At 46.3% G+C, this 19,915-nt stretch overlaps 1 protein-coding gene across 1 annotated transcript in view; it reads right to left on the reverse strand.

Annotated features, from left to right (window-relative positions):
• DNAH8 (dynein axonemal heavy chain 8) overlaps window positions 1–19,915 on the reverse strand; it is an 8,835,797-nt gene that overhangs the window by 2,675,604 nt on the left and 6,140,278 nt on the right. Inside the window, exon 57 of the mRNA XM_069608756.1 lies at window positions 4,928–5,141. Coding sequence (XP_069464857.1) covers window positions 4,928–5,141 — 214 coding nt within the window. The remainder of the gene's footprint in view (window positions 1–4,927; window positions 5,142–19,915) is intronic.

Here is a 19,915-nt window from a genome sequence, read left to right on the forward strand (position 1 = left end):
TGATCACGTTGCTTGCTACATGGGTGGGTGATGCAGGCATAAGTCGGGGTCACTCATGTTGAGGCAGACGTATGGTATGTGACATGCATATTTGTTGCGGCCTGCTTGCAGTGTGACTTATGCCATTTGCATCTTAGTGTGGTATGTGTCATGTACGGCATTGCCTTGCTACAGGCAACTGCTTGTGTCTGTGCTGCGTCCAACAAATTTGCTGGGAATGTGTGTGTGTTGGGCCATGGCTTGCCTCTCTGGACAGACATATTGGTGGACTTTCATCAGACTCTGCATTACAGTTTTTTATTAGGACACTCACCTCCATCCGCCGATGTTGTGGCGCCACACTCCATGTCTCCTCCACCTTCTATGCCTTCCATGCCAATCAGGCTAGCACAGATGTCCTTCCATCGGGCCAGCTTTATGGGGGAGCTAGCTCCTCCGCCAGTTGCAATTGCCTGGCTCCTGTTGGCAGAGAGTATGTTGCGTACTCGCAGCCGCATGTCGTCCCACCGCTTCCTGCAGCCTTTTATAGTGTGTGGGGTGTTCCCGACTCCGCTTACTTTCTGCGCCACAAGTGCCCAGATTTCTTTCTTGCGGATAATGGCCTCCCTCTTCATGCTCTGGGCAAACACGATGTCAGCATGTTCCTGCAGGGTCTCAGCTAGCATGGCCAGCTCATCTTCATTGAAGCGATCCTTGCACTGGCGGGAGGCGCCCTTCTTGACAGCCTTTGGCATTGTTGTATTGTAGAGTATGATATTTCACCAACAGCAGTATCATACAGGTCTTGGCTGCTGAGGATGGCAATGGATTGTGTTTTTAAAGATGGCCGCCGTGCTCCTTCACGTTCCTGTGCGATGACGCTACTTCCGGTTCCGCTTATTTACGGTGGCCGCTAATGCCGCATTGGTTCATGCCGGTAGTGCAATCTGCGCTATAAATGATGCCGCTAAGGGCTTTTTTGGGGCCTTTTACGGCATGGCGGTAATGCCCTTACCGGCATGGTGCAAAGCTTGTGCCTACCAAGTCGTAATAGCCCCCTATTAGCGGGCTTGTGACTACACAGACAACATGCACCATGCCGGCAAGGACAGTTACTTACCTCCAACCTCGGAATGACCCCCAATGTCCTTGTCTCCAGAAACGTGCTACCCTTCGTTACATCCTTTAAAGTGATAGATACAATTTACAGAGATCCTAATTTGTTGTCAATGTCCTGGATAGCAGCCCTCGGTTGTAACAGAATAAGATTGGAGGAATTGTAACTGAGTGCAATAGAGGGTCAAGATTAAGAATGTCAAGGAACTCAATCTAACTTCTCACAACCTGATTTGCGAACAACCACTAGATCATAGAGGTACAGGAGAAAGATGATTCAGTGGACTATACACCTCTACTTGAGGAGTAACATCTACATTAGACTCCTATGATGCACTCCTGGTTGTAAAAAGAAAGGAACTGAGGAGGATTAAACGAAGAGCTGTAATCTCCAAACATCCAGATGATTTACTCAGAACCAGAACGGCAGCCAAGCACTTCAAAAACTGGCTGTGCTTCCACAGATGAAATATCTATCAGCACGACTCCGAAACCATGCTGAAAGCAATCTGTAGGAGGAAAGTGAGCAAATTCTGGTCCCTGGTAAATTCCTGCTCGAAAAATGTCACCTCACCTCAGCTGAACTGCATCCAGGAAAAAGCATGGATAGCTCACTTCAGTGGGCTCTATAAAGAGAAAAAAGACTTGGAAATCTGAAGAGTTGATACCATGGTACATTCCCCACGATATCAAAGTATCGAAGACATAATGGAGAAACTAACAACGTGGAAAAGCTCTCGCACCCCTGGGCCTGATGGCTTAACTAATGCAATTTTAAAACAGAACCCGGAACTGTGGGCTGCCTTTATTCATCTGCTTTGTTAAAGAATCATACGGGACTGCTTCATTCCCAACTCCTGGAGGAAAACAATGCTGGTACCAATATTGAAGAAGGGCAAAAGGGAAGATCCTGAGAACTATCGCCTAATCGTGATTGGCAAGATCTTTGGTTCCATGCTATGATGAGGCTAACTGAATGGTCCAGGAGCTAAGGATACTACGATCCCTTCCAGACTGGTTTTGTGAGAGGGATTGGCACAGGGGGGTCAACATCTTACTGTTGAGCATGCTGAAAGGAATGGTATGGGAAGGCAAGCCAAGGATCTACATGGCCTTTGATGACCTCGTCCAGGCCTTCGACCGGTTGGGCCATACAGGTCTGTGGAACAAACTGTCGAATTGGAACTGGCCAAAGCCAATTTTGGACCCTTTGATCTCATTGCACTCAAACACCAGCCTGAGAGTAAGACTGAACAGATCGGGCCTCTTGTCAGAGATGAAAACCTCCAAAGGCCTAAAACAAGGTTGTCCACTGGCACCGGCCCTTTTAATCTCTTCCTGGCTGATATCCAACTTAACACTGGACTCAGCAAGGTTTTTTCACCCACGTATTTACGGGGTCCATCTAAGCCACCTCCACTACGCCAACGACTTAGTCTTAATAGACCAAACGCTGGTTGATATGCAGCGTCAGTTGGACAAACTGAGGAATTACATAGAGGAGAACAACCTGCAGATAAACACAGGAAAGACAAAGATCCTGGTGCTTGAAAAATCTAAAAGTTCAAAGAAAAATCGGAGTGGTACCTGGGCCAAATGCAAATCAAGCAGGTTTCGTTATTTAAATATCTGGGGGTTTGGACAGTAACATTGAAAGCCTGGTCGAAGATTCGCTCTGAAGGAAAGCGAAAACACTGCCAAGTTAAGCAACAGCAGTGAACAGGTGATTCGGACGATTCTCATTGGTCCCCTTTCTGGACTAATATAGATCAAAAGTCGTCCCTACTTTGACATACGGTGCTGAAGCAATCTTGAAAGTCCCAAACAACCTTTGGCCACTGTTAGAATGCCTCTTCTGGAAGAAGGTCTTGAGAGTTCTAACGTCTATCCCTATTCAGATTTTGCATAGGGAGATGGCCTCCTTTCATTAAAGGCAACAGTGGAATGGAAGAGGTTGGCCCTATTCAGAAAATGCCTTTTGGGTTCTCACATAACAACTATTGGGATAATTCATAAGGAAACTATGGAAGGTACCAACAGGCCACTAAAGCAATGGGTTAACATCAACCGAGATAAGTTGAAGGAGATTGAATGCACCGAAGCGGACTTGAAATTAAATCTGTGTAGGGTAAAGTCTAAGCTGGGGGAGCTTGATTTGATCGTCACTCATTCGGAAGCACCTAATTACAAATTGTTTCAAGATCTGGCCCTGGAGGCAAAAAAACTGGGTGTGCTACCAAGGTACCTCGTCAGGTTCCCAAGCAAACGTTTCAGGCAACAATTTTTTCGGGTTAGACTGAAACTGTTACCAACAAATGAAATAATCGCTTGAAGATTGCCATCTAATGTCCCAGAAGTTAACCAATGGCGCTTTTGTGCGTAGGCGGGGCGAGTGGAAACCTTAAAACATCTTCTGATATTATGCCCAGGGTTGACTTCGGAGAGAACAAACTATTTCGGTCCATTGTTGAAGGAAGTGCCATCACTGGACTCGGAAGGCTGGTGGGTGCTTCTTTTGAACGGGGAAAGGCTCCCATTGGTATTAGCCACATTGGTATTCATGACCAGGATCCTTCGGTAGGTGAAATGGAAGGATTAACACTATGCCCAGTGGTGATGTTTGCCAGCAATGTTCATACACCCATACACCTCTTTTTTTTCTGCTAAGAGATACAGTTCAGTTGTTTTAATGTATTGCAAAAGTTGTAATCAAGTAATGCAAACAAATATAAAATAACAATTATAATAATCTAACAGTAGATATTATGGATGTTAATGTTAATGTTAAAGGATATTTGCACTGCACACTATCACCACCGGTGTGGTCCCCTGGTGCTCTGGCGGCTCTGAAAAAAGGGACGGGTGGGGGTGAGATAGTGGGGATAAGCTGGAAAAGTGCAAGAGGGCAGTGATGTGCTGTTGGCGGACTCGGCCTGGAAGTCCATTGGCTGGGCTTGGGGTGTTTTACGGTCGGTAGCCGTTGTGTGCTGTTGTGCGGGTCTATGTGTGGTTTGTTTTGTTGTAGTGTAGTTTGTGAGCATTGTTGTTTTGTAGGCTTGTGGTTGTGTTTGGTTAGAGTTTGAGAGGTGTTTGCAGAGGTTCGGAATTGTTAGTGGGCTGGTTAAATTGGCCTCGCTGTCTGGGAGCGAGGCACTAACTTTCCGTATTCTCTTCAGGTGGGGTGCGTGAGCATCTCTGCGTCTCCGTCTAGATCTGGGGCTAACCGACCGTCACAGTCCTTTTCCCGCCTGGCATTCACTCACATTCATAACCTTGCCCAAGTTGGGCACCGGCCACCTACGTGGCACCTGTTTGTCAGCCAGGGTTATTCCCTCCATATGTGGCGGCTGCTCAGCTCTAATCTTTTTCAGTTGCTCATGCATGCTACTGCTCCCAGCCCCTTAGGAACGTGGCAAATGTCAACGCTTGCCGTCATGTCCAGGGGCAGCATCTGCCTTCATTCACAACTCCCTTTGGTCAATGCCCCTGCCAGTATCCACATATCCACAACTTGGTTCGAGTGTGGCAAGTGCAGACGTTCACACAACTCTATGCAGGTATGATCTCCAATAGCAGTTATGGAGCGGGTGAGGTTGTTCGCTGGAAGTTGGCTAGGGATGCAGATAACCTATTACATATAAGGCTAACTCTGAAAACACAGATCAAAACTGTTGAAAACTGAATAATTGGAATTCAGCCTGGAAATCCTGGATTCAAGTAGTTAATATTAGTAATAAAAAAACAGATGGGAAGGGTCAGGTTGAAGATGTCTCGTTAAAAAACACGAGGAATTTCATGTAAGGGGTAACAAAAGAAGTTGAAAAAAGCATACCAAATATTTTATCTATTGATGCATTGGATGGCAATGTGCAATTAAAAACAGAAAACTGCCTCTTTAAACGCTGAGGAATATCATTACGTCCACCACCAGGATGAATCATAGCAGCCAGAAATTGGACATCAACAACAGTAGTGAAGTCTCCGGGCTTCTCCAAGTTGTACATTCCTTGCATTTCCATCATCTGACGAACAATTTCATTTGTTACCTGCAATTACAATTATAATATCAGACAATAGTATTAACTCAAATAATCGCAGCAAACATATGTATTGATGTAGCTTACGTGTACTGAGAATCATGTTATATAATATGTAGATGTAAATGTGCATAGTAATATAATCTTTTGTATTTACTGAAAAATAAGACACACATTTCTCTTTTAATTACATATTTGATTGGAAGTTAAATATGCGTTATTAATAAGCATAATAAATATTATATGAACATCCTCACAATTACATATGTCCCATGAAAAACTCACATTTAAAGTACAAATGCTGAGAGAAAGTAGAACCCAAGGTAAATTTAGCCATTACTTCCAAATTCCAAATGTTAAGCTAAAGAACAAATTACACACCTGCTGTAATGTTCTTTCTGATGGATAAGATGATTCCACCTACTGATTCCTGAAATTATGAAATGCTCCTGGTGTGTTGTCTGCTCTAGAAGGCGAAATTACTTACCGTAATGTTCTTTCTATGGATTCCTCTCTCGCAGATTCCTCATTAGATATAAATCCCCTTCCAGCTTCAGCTGCTCGGAAAAAAACTTCAACAGGGGTCTTAGTGGACCTTGACTCGGCTGTGGATCCACCTTGACTCGGTGCTCGATCGTTGGCTCCAGACGTGACATCGGATGTCGTATATATACTGCGTCACTACACCCCGTACCCACCTTTTTTTCCCAAACTCAGCCACTGCACAGGAAAACCATTGAGAAAAGAATGGCCAATTAGCCAACAGAGGGTTAGAAAAAAATGATCCCAACCGGGACAACCTGAACATCCATTTTTCTTTTTGTAGACCCATAGAGGTGGAGACTCCTCTGGTAGAATGAGCCCTAATGCCAGGAGGCAATTCCTTGCCTGCGGTATGGTAGTGTAAAGCTATGCCAGAGGACCAGGGGGGGGGTCGCAACACAAGAATCGTAGCTTAGCAGAGTACCCTGGCCCCATCGAACCCTCCACTGGCAATGACAGAGGACTCAGCCATGGGGCAAAGCAGAACTGTCTTTTATTTTTCTAAACAGACAGGGTCATACAGGTAATACCAAAATCTCCAGCAATCAACTCCTGAGCTCGGGTCACAAGCTTTTATCCCATAATGATGTCACATTTCCCAACCTTTCCCAAAATAACGAAGAACCAAACCCATTGGGTAGCTCATGTACTACCACCTATAGAGATCCCCTATTGGGGTTGTTAGATTGGTCTTCCCATGTCAGGTGGGTTTGCATGAAACGCCCCCAAAAATGATCTACTACATTGTTGCAGGGTCGCAGGACTACCATTGGCCCTTGCATCCTCACACACCACCCCAGGTTTTGGGCCTCGTGATAGGCCTGGGACCCTGTTCTGTTCATAGCGCTCCATGTTCCTTTTCAAGGTAATGAGAAAGACTGTATGTCCCCATTGTTGCCACTGACATAGCCACCTAGCCCAAGAGAGTGCCTGCCAACACATGGACAAAGATGGATCAATTCTGTCTGTCTTCACTGGGAACAGCACCTCTTCCCACCACGGGTAAATGGCCACTGTTTGGCTGGGCTGAGTCACGTGGGTTAGGACCGCAAAACTGAGCTCTTCGGACTGCAATTACTGAGGATTTTGTTCTGTTATTTCACAGGTGGCTCCCTGCCCCAGGAGCCAGGAATTCCCCCCCCCCACCCTTGTCCTTGGCTGTGAGCACTGGCTTCTGTGCTTCGCGCTGCAGAGTCTGCACCTCTTCTTCCCTTATTCTGAGGCCTGTGGCTTCATGTGAATTCACTACAGTCATTCTATGATTTCCCTATATATATAAATAATCTATTATTTTCTTCAGAGGTTAGTAGTACTCGGCTCCTTCCAGGTTCCTTTTGTGTCCTGTAGCTCCATATGGTTAGTTGTAATAAGCATCTGCAAGCTTGTTCCACGGCAATTTTACTTTCTTCTGTTTCTGCGTTTGGCTAGTCATCAACCTTACTGCTCGGAGCTCTTCTTTTATGGCATTGAAGCCGCTAGCAGTTGAGTTTATTGTTTGCATTAGTTACCACCTCCTAATCTGGAGCCATTTTGTATTTATGTAAGTCTGTACTGCAGGAATGACGGATGCGAAGAACATCTCTGTTCTACTGAACAATCGGTGCTTAGGTGGTATGTCGTCCAGAGAGTCTTCCATTGCTGACAATATGCAGTTCCCTCTCTTCAACCTAGTTAATTCTACCGACCTCTTCTTTCTTCTTGCACTGTCCATTTTAGGAAATTCATCTGTTTTGATGTCTTTCTGAGGAACTGCTAATGCTGGCGTGTTGATGTGTACCAGTGAGCATATTCATTCCCAGTTGGGTGGCAAATTCTCGTATGCCTTGGGTGCGCAGGCCTAAAATTATCCATTGATACTGCTGTCCCCACTTTCAGGCATGAAACTTTCACTGTCTTCTTGCATTCCTTGCTTTCTCCAACCTTTGCCCCGTCATTCTGGAAACATAATGCTGCTCCTTTCAGTGGTATTATGGGCATTGGTCCAGCTTAATTCTCCACCCAGGTCAGTAACTTTGCACTTGCTTCTGATTCCTTCAGAGACTTGTCATTTTCTTCTTGGACCTTACGCACTGGAACAGTTAAGAGCGTATGTGCCGTGCTCCCCGCTACTCCTTCTTTCCATCCTTCGGCTGTGTATACCTTGCCATATACAAGCATCTGTGCTCTTTCTAGCATCCTGGTTCTCCTCCTAACTCTATTCGCCCTTTCTTCGGGTATGATAATTCTTTCAAAGTTATTGTTTTTTTGTGTGCCGCAAGTGATATATTGTATAGCCTGGTCCTTTTTCCAATAACTGTTCTTCATGTCTAGTGTTTTAAATAGCTGTCATAATATGGACATGTTGCTTTAGACATCCATCTTAAGATTGCAGTTTTCCCTCGGGTGGTGCACATTGATAGGCACATAAGGCACTGTGCTCTTGCTGGCATCATTTCATTTGCCACAAACATTCTGGAGGCATTAATGGCGTAGGGGGATGAGAGAGCAGACATAGCAGCTCTCTCCAGTGGTTTGTTTGCCTACTTTAGTCATTTGTTTTTGGATACTCGAGCAGTATCTGTGAGATAGAGATCAATCCCTCCTACATCTGCATCAACTCTGCGTCTACCTCTCCTTACTGATCTGGTAGTGCTAACTGTAAGGGAAGCATGGTATCAAACGTGAAAAAGGAAACAAGAGATATAATGTTCAAGGGTGCTTATTGAGCAAAAGGGTTGGACAAACTCCTGTCTGGCCCTATCTTTAAAGATGGGAGCATGCTCTGCCATCAAATAATAAATAAAACAGTCCTAGTTGTGTCAGTCAAAACAAACTGGCCTTTACTAAACTTATTGCCTGCCCTTATATTATTACAATAAATGGGTGCATGGGTCAAGGTGTAAAGGAAAAACAGTGTTCTAACATAAAGGATCAAGGTGGCCGATTCAGCTCTCCTCCCCACGATGGACAGCATGGAGTAGGCGGCCCCCGTAGATAGGATGACACACTCTGGCTCAGGTTCTCAAAACAAAGCAGTTCAAAACGTGGATCGAGGCCCGCCTGGCCTTCCACGCTAAAGTCCCTTTTCCGGCGTTCAAAAAGTTCTGTCACAGTTCAACACAAGGATTCACAGTTCAACCAAAAATTCATGCAGCCTCCCTTGATCAGGCTCAGACCTCTCAAAGTAAATGTTCAATGCAAAAGTTCACATAGATCTCCCTCGATCGGCTCAGATCTTTCAAACACTTGCAGGGGTTCCCCTCCCCAAGCTCAATTCACATTCTTTAGGGGTTCCCTTCACCTAACGTATTACACTTCCGGTGTCCCTCAGGCGGGATCAGCCCTTTTCCTGATGTGGAAGACTTTTAAAAATGTGTGGCTTTTTCTAGAGATCTGCGTAGGACCACTTCGACTTTCCCTTCGATTCACACTCTTGTTTTATTTGTCCCAGTGTCTCTTGGTCTGGGTAGTCTGATGTTCTAAGCACAAAAGTTCAACGTTTACCTTTTTACTTCCCCCCATTTTCCCCAGGGCTAACTTTGATCACTTCGGCTCTTTATAGTTGCTACACTTTATCAAACAAAAACATTTCACCTTTCACAGAGACTTTCGAGTGGGTGACTTCCCTTCGCCGGACCACACCGCTTCTCAGCTTAGCTGGCTTCACAGCTATCAAGTTCACTGTAACTTAAAGTTCACAACAGTTCTGCCTTCCTTCGCGTCTCAACCCCATGTGTGAAGCATTCAATTGTGCGATAAACTGTTGCAATTTCATAACACACACCAGTCTTTCATGTCACTCACCAACTCACCGGCTGTGTGCATTTCTTTCTTGTCTTCTCCAGGGTCTTCCCTCAGTCGGGCTTGGAACCCCTCCTTAAAGTTCACACATGGGTTTCCCTGAGCAGGGTTTGGGCCCCTCTTCATTTGCAAGGTTTAATGTATTTGGACTTCAAGTTCCAGAATGCACTTTTCCTTGTTTTTCTCCCACTTCACTAGCTACAGCATTCTGGAGTTTTGGGAGCTGCAGGAGTTCAAGGGGATATTTGTTGAGGTCAGGGTCCTACCACCTGCCCTCAAAGGCCTGGGATTTCCTGTTTTGCCCAGAGGAAGAGCTTTTGTATGGGCACTGCCAGAAAACCCCGAGCTGCCCATGGTTTTGGCTCCCTGGAGTTGGCACTCCCTTGCCACACTGCAGCCTCCCCTTTACTCACAGGCCCAGCAATCTGGCAGTCTTTTGTCCTCCAGTCCTTCCAGGGTCTCTTCAGCTCAAGTTCTCCGCCTGGCCTCTGTGCTCCATCCAGCATCCCCAGCTCGCTCAGATTGTGCCTGTGTGCTGTGTCTTTTATACTGTCTGGGAGGCTTAACAGGTTTCAGGTGGGAATGATTGAAAAGAGAGGCCTAAGCCTGCCTGCCCTCGTTAACGGGACAAATGGCGACTGCCCATAGGGATCCTTGGTGAATTGATCCTTATGGGTAATATTCCTGGCTGTTCTCTTCTTTCTCGACCCAGTGGTTTCTGAAAAATGCACTGGAGATTAATTATGGGAGTCGTAGTCTTATCTAGGGATATGGTATGATGCAGCATTTATAACGCGCCTGTATACAAGTAGGGATGTGGAAAAAATTGGTAACTTGCTATAAGAAAAAGAGGGACAATCACCTTATGACAGGGTGATATGTGTTATTCCCTTTTCCTTGTTCTCGTATACCTCACTCTTGCCTTGGTACAGGTTGGAATTGGGGAGGGGGTAACGCAACAGGACTTACAACAACCTATCAAGGTGGAGGAAGTGTCGGGTAGGGGTGTGTAGTAAAGGGGATAATACTGTGTCTCTCCTGAGGGCATTCCTCCAGCAGTCCCCAAGGACCCTCTGCCCAGGTGATCCTCCCGCACAGGTCCACCCCCAGGGTCGGGTTCCAAAGGAAATGGCCATGCTCTGGCCACCTGAACAAAGAATCCATGGGGTATATAAGTGAGAATACCCTCAGGTTTCTCACACTACCTCCCCACCTGACATGGTAGCCACACCTGCCGGAATCGGCGCAGTGTTAGTATGGGTTACAGCTTTATAAAAAGACATTCGCCAAAAAATAAGGGCAAAAATACCAAACGAAAAGAGGACACAAGACAACATGATCACACTTTTAATAATGGCAATCATCACTTACTCCTTTTCAGAACCTTTTGTAGCTTTGAAGATATTGATGAACCACCCAAAATGTGCTAGAAAAGAGTTATTATGTTGTTAGTACTTATAAGTTTAAGCTCTGCGGTCGTGATGTTGTTGTACTGCTATAAGAAATAACTTCTCCAACACAATGCGTATTCTAGGGTCGCGAAGGACCTCAAATACAGACGGATTTCCTTGATGAAGGCCTGGGCATGTTTGGGACAGAAAGGGCAGGAAAACACAGTAAAATAAACTAGGAGAGGGCCTTCTAACTTGGTTGGATCTCCTAACAAAGAGGACAGAATGGCCTTGGAATATCATGGGGTGAGGGTCTTCGGGAAGTATGGGACAATGGAGGAATAACAGTCGCAACTTTCAAAATGAATGCCATCAGTGTGCGAAAAGAAAAATAATAAACTGTGTGCCCTCACTGGATGTGTAGGAAGTCCTTTACCTATCGCTCTTGCTCGGGAGCGAGTAAGCATGGGTTGGCCTCTGTTGGGCTGCGATGCTCCTAGGTGATCCTTCTGCTCTTCTTATAAAGCGATGGCCTTTTCGCTGTCGTTGCTAGGAGAGGTTGCGGCTCAATAATTCCATGCTTTCTTGCCTTGCACTTTTACTGCTAGATCAGTTATTGCTTCAATAGTGTTGAAACCTGTGAATCGGGGTTTAAACCAGGTCCTAGTACACTCTCGTAAAAGGACTTTGTCGCTGGGATAAAGTTGTAGTTGCTTCAGTCATTCCTTGTTTGTTTCTGTATTGCTGCTCTCTTCTTTTCCTTTGGGCCTCTCCTGTTGAGCCTGCAGTTGACGAGAAATAAAAGAGGCACTAGCCATTAAGGCAGCAGTGTACTCATATTTCCTGTCCAAATACATCAGACATTTTTTCTGCATCGTTTAACGCCCTAGTGGAAGGGGTAAGGGGAAGTTGCATACGCTGCCCAGTTACAACCTCATGTGGGGTTAAATGGTGGTCAGACCCTGGATTGTTGCACACTGTGAATAAAGCCAAGGGTAAACAGTGTACCCAGCTCATATTCAACTTTTTCTTTATTTTGGCTATGTTCTTCTTGAGCATCCCGTTGAGACGCTCACATGCTCCATTTGCTTGCAGGTGATACGCACAGGAGAATTTGTATTGTATCCCTAGCAAAGTGGTGATGTGATGGAACATTTAATTGGCGTAGCGAGGACTGTTGTCAGAGCGCAGGGCCTCACACACACCCCATCACGGGAAAATTTCCTGAACCTGGAATTTTGCCGCTCTTATGGCATCAGGATGGGAACAGGGACGGGCTTCGATCCATCAGGAAAATGGGCATACAACCACTATCATGTAGCGGTAGCGCTGGCATACTTGGAGCATGTCAACATAGTCGACATGAAGGTGTTGGAATGGACCCACTAGGCGAGTTATGACTCCTCTCACTACCTTCAATGTATGGCCTTCAGTGAAACTTTTACAGACAATGCAAATAGTCATGAATTCTGCCACATGTTCCGCTAGGTTGGGACAGGACCATTCTTCTCCAATATGAGCAGCAAGCACATCCTTCTCCATATGGGTAGGATGGTGTAACTATGTTAGTGCAGTGTGTAATAATGCATCAGTACTTCTCCTGTGCTTCCTTGCCGCCATAGAGCATTTGTCAGAGATAGGGAACATCCCCTTCTCAACCATAATTCTTTTTCCTCCTTTGGTGCAGCTCCCTGCAATTCCATGATCTGCATTACTGGTAATGTGTTGCGCCTTTCCTTCAACACCATTGTTCGCACATAGTTACGCGTGTGGGATGGGGAGTCTATTTCTAAGATGTCACTAAAATATGCAGTGCGTTTTGCTTACGCACCTGCTGCCTCATTGACCCTGAAGACCGTATCCTAACCCCTCGTATGAGCCTGGCATTTTGCAACCTCTATGCTCATTTGGAATTGGAGTGCTTCTATCACTCTACCAAATAGGAGTGTGTGCTGCACCAGTGATCCGTCAGCACGTCGGAAGCCCCTCCTTAGCCAGCATGACAGCCCAGAATGCACTGTAGATGTCACGTAGGCAGAATCTGAATATATTGTCACTTTCTTGTTCTTGCTTCGCACCTGCGCATGGGACACAAGGGCCATTCCAAGGACCCTCTCTTCAGTAGTATTCCAAAATACACAATGTGATCAGTGGTGAAATTGCCTGCTTCGATACAGTTAAGCCTTTTCTCAAAATGGAGTAGGATACAAACAACTGGTATGTTTTTCTGTATTCCGTCGTTCTTGCTACATTGAAGCTTAACACTCTCTTAGGGTCCAACCGGTGAAAGCCCTCCTCCTCCTTAGAGGGGTGCAGAGGGGGATAGAACACAGGAAGCTCTATCGCCTGGGAAAGGTGGAATTCTGACGCCACCTTAGGCAAGAACCCTGGTTTCACTTTAAGAGATACTTTTTCATGAAAAAAGCAAATAAATGGTGGTTTGCAAGAAAGGGCCTGCAACTCGCTGACTCGTCTGGCCGAAGTGATGGCAGCCAGAAAGGTGGTTTTCTATGTTAGCAGCCGCAGAGAACAAGAATGTAACGGCTCATAGGGAGCCCACATAAGAAAGGTGAGAACCAGCTTTAAATCCCAATCAGGGACAACAAAAGGAATAGGCAGAATCTTATTCACAAGGCCATTCAGGAATTGGGTCATAACAGGGATCGTGAAGAAAAAGCCCTGATCCGGAGACCTTTTGAACACAGACAAAGCCGCCAAGTATCATTTGACTGTGGTGACCTGAAGGCCTGAAGATGCCAGTGACAGAAGGAACTCCATCACTGTAATGATAGGGTCAATTCTGCATTCCCTGCACCACGCCTCAAATCTTCTCCACCTGCACGCGTACATAGATCTTGTGGACGGTCTGCGTGCAGCCATCAGCACCTCCAGTACCTCCTCGGAGAGGTCCTAGTCATCATATCTCATCCTCTCAAGAGCCACGCAAGTAGGTTAAGGGATTCCAGGTTCGGGTGGGGCACCCGACCTTCCGACTGGGTTAGGAGATCTGGGCAGTGAGACATAACATAACAGGCGCATTTGTAAAGTGCACGTTACCCAACTTAATGGTACTCATTTGATCAACCTCGTAAGGATGAACGGCTGAGTGGACCTGCCAGGTTTCGAACCTGTGACCATGAGGTCAAACAGAGACCCGTGTAGTGGTTTGTTTCCGGAGTGTAGCTCAAGGGAACATGCTCCTCATGGAGGCAAGACGACACGGACAAAACAAGTTCGATCCCCAGGTCCGCGCTTAGAAACCTCTGGGTACTGAGCACGTTATAAATAACCAATAATATCATATCATATCATATCATATCACATCATGCACTAGTCCACTGAGCCACAGACACGACCCGAGGCAACCAGAGAGGTGGGCAGATGGTCAAGTTCAGGAGGTCCATGTATCATGTACTCCTTCCCCAATCTGGGGTGATCAGGGTCACTCAAAATCTCTTCAACCTCCTCAGAACCCACGGGATGACGGGAATCGGGGGTAAGGCGTGCTGCCACGAGGAAAGGACCAATCCAACAGGAATGCGTTTACTAGCACACTGTCTGCTGGGAATTCCTTCAAGCAAAACTGCTTGCACTTCCAGTTGTACTCTGTGGCAAACATATCCACTGCTGGTGTACCCCAGAGAAAGAAGACCTTCTCTAGGACTTCCTGGAAAACCTCCCACTCGTGTGAAATGGTGCTCTGCCTGCTCACAGCATCTGCCAAAATGTTCTCTATCCCCGCCAGATGAACCTGCTGAGACCGAGTGCTGGTTCTCCAATAGCCAGAACCAGAGCTGCATCGCCTCTCTGCAGAGGGGGAGGGAGCGCATGCCACCTTACTTGTTTAGGTAGTGCATGGTGACCATATTGTCCGTCAGGATCAGGACATGCTTTCTCTTCAGAGACAGCGCAAATGCCTTCAGGTCTAACCTGATAGCTACCAACTCCAGCCTGTTATCTGTCACCTGGCTTCCATTGCTGACCAAAGGCCACTCACTTGCAAGTCCTCGCAGTGAGATCCCCAACCCTTCAGGGATGCATCCATGACCACTCGCACCTGAGACCATGCAGACCAGAAGGGTTCCCCTGCTAGCAAATTGCTGCTGGCCCACCTACAAAGGTCATTGACCACTGACCTGGACACCCTGAGGAGGTCCCTCAAAGTGCTGAAGCACTGGGACCACTGACCTCGCAAGAGCCATTGAAGCGATTGTATTCACAGCCTGGCCTCTGGCACTCAAAAAATAAAGGAGGCAATGAAATCCTCACACAGGCCCCAATGGCGCAAACAAGAAACGCTAAAAAATGTACAACAGAAAACCTCCTACCATACCTCAACACCCCATGCCTAGCTCCCCCCTTCTCGCAGGACCTTATCCTAGCAGACATCTTTAAGGACACCCTCACCAATGCAGTAAACCCAATAGCTCCACTTGAATGTAAAAAGGAGAAAAAGTCCTTTCACAAGAACTCTTGGTTCACTGAAGAACTTAAAACTCTTCGTTCCAATAAACGACTAGCTCTTAAAAACTGGCATACTAACCCCTGCAACGCCTCCAAAGAAAGCTTTAAGTTAATTGCCCTTCAGTAAAAAAGGCCATCATCACCACCAAATCCAACTCATACAATCTATGAATATCTAATGCCAACACCCAAACCAAGGAATTATTCACCATCTTCAATGAACTTACCGCTCCTCCTGTTAGCACCGACAAAATCATCAAAGACTAAGCCTGGTGCGCAAGCATACAAGCTGCAATGCTCAACAAAATAGACCTCCTTCAGAAGAAAATTCTGGACCACTATAAGCAACATAAGCACAGCCAACTCAGACCTACTCTCACCCCCCCCCCCCGAGCACAAAGTCCCTTACAGAACCAGAACAGAAGTAATAGACCTCCTCAAACACCTCAAACCATCACTTTGTAAAGGCGACATATGCCCGCCTAAGATCATTCAGGGTTGTGCTGAAGCCCTCGCCAGCTTCAGACAGCCTTCATGAACTCCTCTTTTACAATAGGCATTATCCCAGATAGCCTCAAAGAGGCTTGGGTTCGCCCCCTCTTGAAAAAACCTACCTTAGATCCTGCCCAGCCAAACAACTACCGGCCCATAACTACCGTCCCATTCCTTCTCAAAATTCTGGACAAGGCGGCTCACAACCAAATACAATTATACTTAGAAACTAACTGCATCCTAGGAAAAAGACTGGTTTCCGCAAAGGACATGGTACAGAAACTGCCTTACTAGACTTAAAAAACCAAATCATGCAAATTATGGACAAAGGCAAGCCTGCCCTCCTCCTCCTCCTAGACCTCTCAGCAGCCTTCAATCTTGTAGATCACAAGACCCTCACAGCCCGCTTCACCCAAGCGGCACAATTCTCCAAACAAGCAGCCTCCTGGATCACACCTTTTCTCGAAGGCAGAGTAATGAAAGTATTTTCCAACAGAGCTAATGCTGCCCCTACCACCATCCATTGCAGAGTCCGACAGGGCTCATGCACAGCCCCCACAATATACAACCTCTTCACAAAGCCCCTCTTCCACAAGCTTGATGCACTCGGTTTCGCATATACCAATTATGCTGACGATTCACAAGTCTTGTTACCTCTATCAGGCTCATATGACCAAGACGCAGAGGCTTTGCACCTAATCTACGCTACCATCCAAGCCTGGATGGCAGCAAACGGCCCATGCCTCAATGGGGACAAAACGGAGATTCTGATTCTCGGCCAAAAAGCCACACTAGCCAAGCTAGACGCTCTCTAAATAAACTTTGACATAGATAACTCCAGCATTCCTGTATCCTCTTCAGTGAAGACACTAGGGGTTCACATTGATTCCACCCTATCAATGGACAAGCATGTAAACACCATTGCCTCAGCCTAAGCCCTAAGCACGAAACTAATCAAGGGCATAAAACCCTGCCTAATCAAATCAAACTGCCTCTCAATTGCTAGAGCTACGATAGGGGCCAAGCTAGACTATTGCAACGCCATTCTAGCAGGCACCTCAATACAAAACGTAAACAGACATCAAGTTATTCAAAATAATGATCTAAGAGCTGCACTAAGCATCCCAAAAAGAGACCACATCACCCAAGCCAGACAGGCAACCCACTGGCTCCCAGTCAAAGACCGCATCACCTTTATCACCATCACTCAAATGTCTCAATCTCACTGCACCATCATACCTGTCAAAAACCATATCAAGGACCACATCCTCCCGGCCCATCAGAACATGCTACACCAATCAAATCAACACCCTGCACATCAACAGGGCTAAGGCAGGGGGGTTAGGATTCCCGTTCTTAACCCCTAATTCTGGAACGCTCTCCCTACTGCCCTCAGAGCTGAGACGTCCCCCACAGCCTTCCGGAAACATCTGAAAACTGCCCTCTTCAATTAACTCCTTCCAACTTGCTCTGGCACATCAACCTCATACTTCTCATACAACTCCACACATCTTCTCGCATTGCACTATGTATATCGCGTAAAATGTATGGTGTTAAGTATGTTATTATGTTTTTCCTGGCTTCCTTTCTGCAACCAAGCTCTGCTCCAATATCTGTAACTAAGTTAGATCATTATCTGTAACAAGCACCACAATGCCCAAGGGCTGCTGTGTGCTCAACAAATACGAATAAATAAATAAATAATAATGAGGCCTAAGAGGCAGAGGAAGGAAGCCGCTGGTAAGGTGGCATGATCCTGGAACAGCTATACTATTTGTGCAATGCTGGTGACTCCCCCCACCCCCATATGCCCGCCTAAGATCATTCAGGGTTGTGCTGAAGCCCTCGCCAGCTTCAGACAGCCTTCATGAACTCCCCTTTTACAATAGGCATTAACCCAGATAGCCTCAAAGAGGCTTGGGTTCGCCCTCGCTTGAAAAAACCTACCTTAGATCCTGTACAGCCAAACAACTACCAGCCCATAACTACGGTCCCATTCCTTCTAAAAATTCTGGACAAGGCGGCTCACAACCAAATACGATTATACTTAGAAACTAACTGCATCCTAGGAAAAAGACTGGTTTCCGCAAAGGACATGGTACAGAAACTGCCTTACTAGAATTAAAAAACCAAATCATGCAAATTATGGACAAAGGCAAGCCTGCCCTCCTCCTCCTCCTCCTAGACCTCTCAGCAGCCTTCAATCTTGTAGATCACAAGACCCTCACAGCCCGCCTCACCCAAGCGGCACAATTCTCCAAACAAGCAGCCTCCTGGATCACATCTTTTCTCGAAGGCAGAGTAATGAAAGTATTTTCCAACAGAGCTAATGCTGCCCCTACCACCATCCATTGCAGAGTCCGACAGGGCTCATGCACAGCCCCCACAATATACAACCTATTCACAAAGCCCCTCTTCCACAAGCTTGATGCACTCGGTTTTGCATATACCAATTATGCTGACGATTCACAAGTCTTGTTACCTCTATCAGGCTCATATGTTTGCACCTAATCCAAGCTACCATCCAAGCCTGGATGGCAGCAAACGGCCCATGCCTCAATGGGGACAAAACGGAGATTCTGATTCTCGGCCAAAAAGCCACACTAGCCAAGCTAGACGCTCTCTAAATAAACTTTGACATAGATAACTCCAGCATTCCTGTATCCTCTTCAGTGAAGACACTAGGGGTTCACATTGATTCCACCCTATCAATGGACAAGCATGTAAACACCATTGCCTCAGCCTAAGCCCTAAGCACGAAACTAATCAAGGCCATAAAACCCTACCTAATCAAATCAAACTGCCTCTCAATTGCTAGAGCTACGATAGGGGCCAAGCTAGACTATTGCAACGCCATTCTAGCAGGCACCTCAATACAAAACGTAAACAGACATCAAGTTATTCAAAATAATGATCTAAGAGCTGCACTAAGCATCCCAAAAAGAGACCACATCACCCAAGCCAGACAGGCAACCCACTGGCTCCCAGTCAAAGACCGCATCACCTTTATCACCATCACTCAAATGTCTCAATCTCACTGCACCATCATACCTGTCAAAAACCATATCAAGGACCACATCCTCCCGGCCCATCAGAACATGCTACACCAATCAAATCAACACCCTGCACATCAACAGGGCTAAGGCAGGGGGGTTAGGATTCCCGTTCTTAACCCCTAATTCTGGAACGCTCTCCCTACTGCCCTCAGAGCTGAGACGTCCCCCACAGCCTTCCGGAAACATCTGAAAACTGCCCTCTTCAATTAACTCCTTCCAACTTGCTCTGGCACATCAACCTCATACTTCTCATACAACTCCACACATCTTCTCGCATTGCACTATGTATATCACGTAAAATGTATGGTGTTAAGTATGTTATTATGTTTTTCCTGGCTTCCTTTCTGCAACCAAGCTCTGCTCCAATATCTGTAACTAAGTAGATCATTATCTGTAACAAGCGCCACAATGCCCAAGGGCTGCTGTGTGCTCAACAAATACGAATAAATAAATAAATAATAATGAGGCCTAAGAGGCAGAGGAAGGAAGCCGCTGGTAAGGTGGCATGATCCTGGAACAGCTATACTATTTGTGCAATGCTGGTGACTCCCCCCACCCCCTCTGCTGGAAAGGTTTTCCCTGCCCGAGTGTCCAGGACTGCTACGATGAACTGGAGCCTCTGAGCTGGTGTCATGTGGGACTTCTGCAAGTTCAGTGAGAAGCCCAGCCTGTGGAGTAGTGAGCAGACGTCTCCCAGATGAGACAAGACCTGCCCTGATGACTTCCCTCTGATCAGCAAGTCGCCCAGGTATGGGAACACACGGACGTCGGATCTCCTGAGATGAGCAGCGACTACCGCCATAAGCTTGGTGTTAGGCAGAAACCTGTGCAGTTCCCTCTGGGACCACTGCAAAAGATTTAAGTCTACAGGTGTTGGCAGTAAACCCACTTGGTAGCAGTCTGTACCACACAGATTCACTGTGGTAGCTGTGGCTGAGCAGTCAGACTTCCCTCAAGAAGAGTTAGGCAGTATACAGAGGATACATAATAGGTACAGAGGCACAGTAGCACAAGCAAACACTGACCAGAGCTAGGTGTAAAAGTATAGACTTATTTA

The sequence above is a fragment of the Ambystoma mexicanum genome, chromosome 4q, assembly GCF_040938575.1.
Source record: "Ambystoma mexicanum isolate Mex_15411 chromosome 4q, UKY_AmexF1_1, whole genome shotgun sequence".
Lineage (NCBI taxonomy): Eukaryota > Metazoa > Chordata > Amphibia > Caudata > Ambystomatidae > Ambystoma > Ambystoma mexicanum.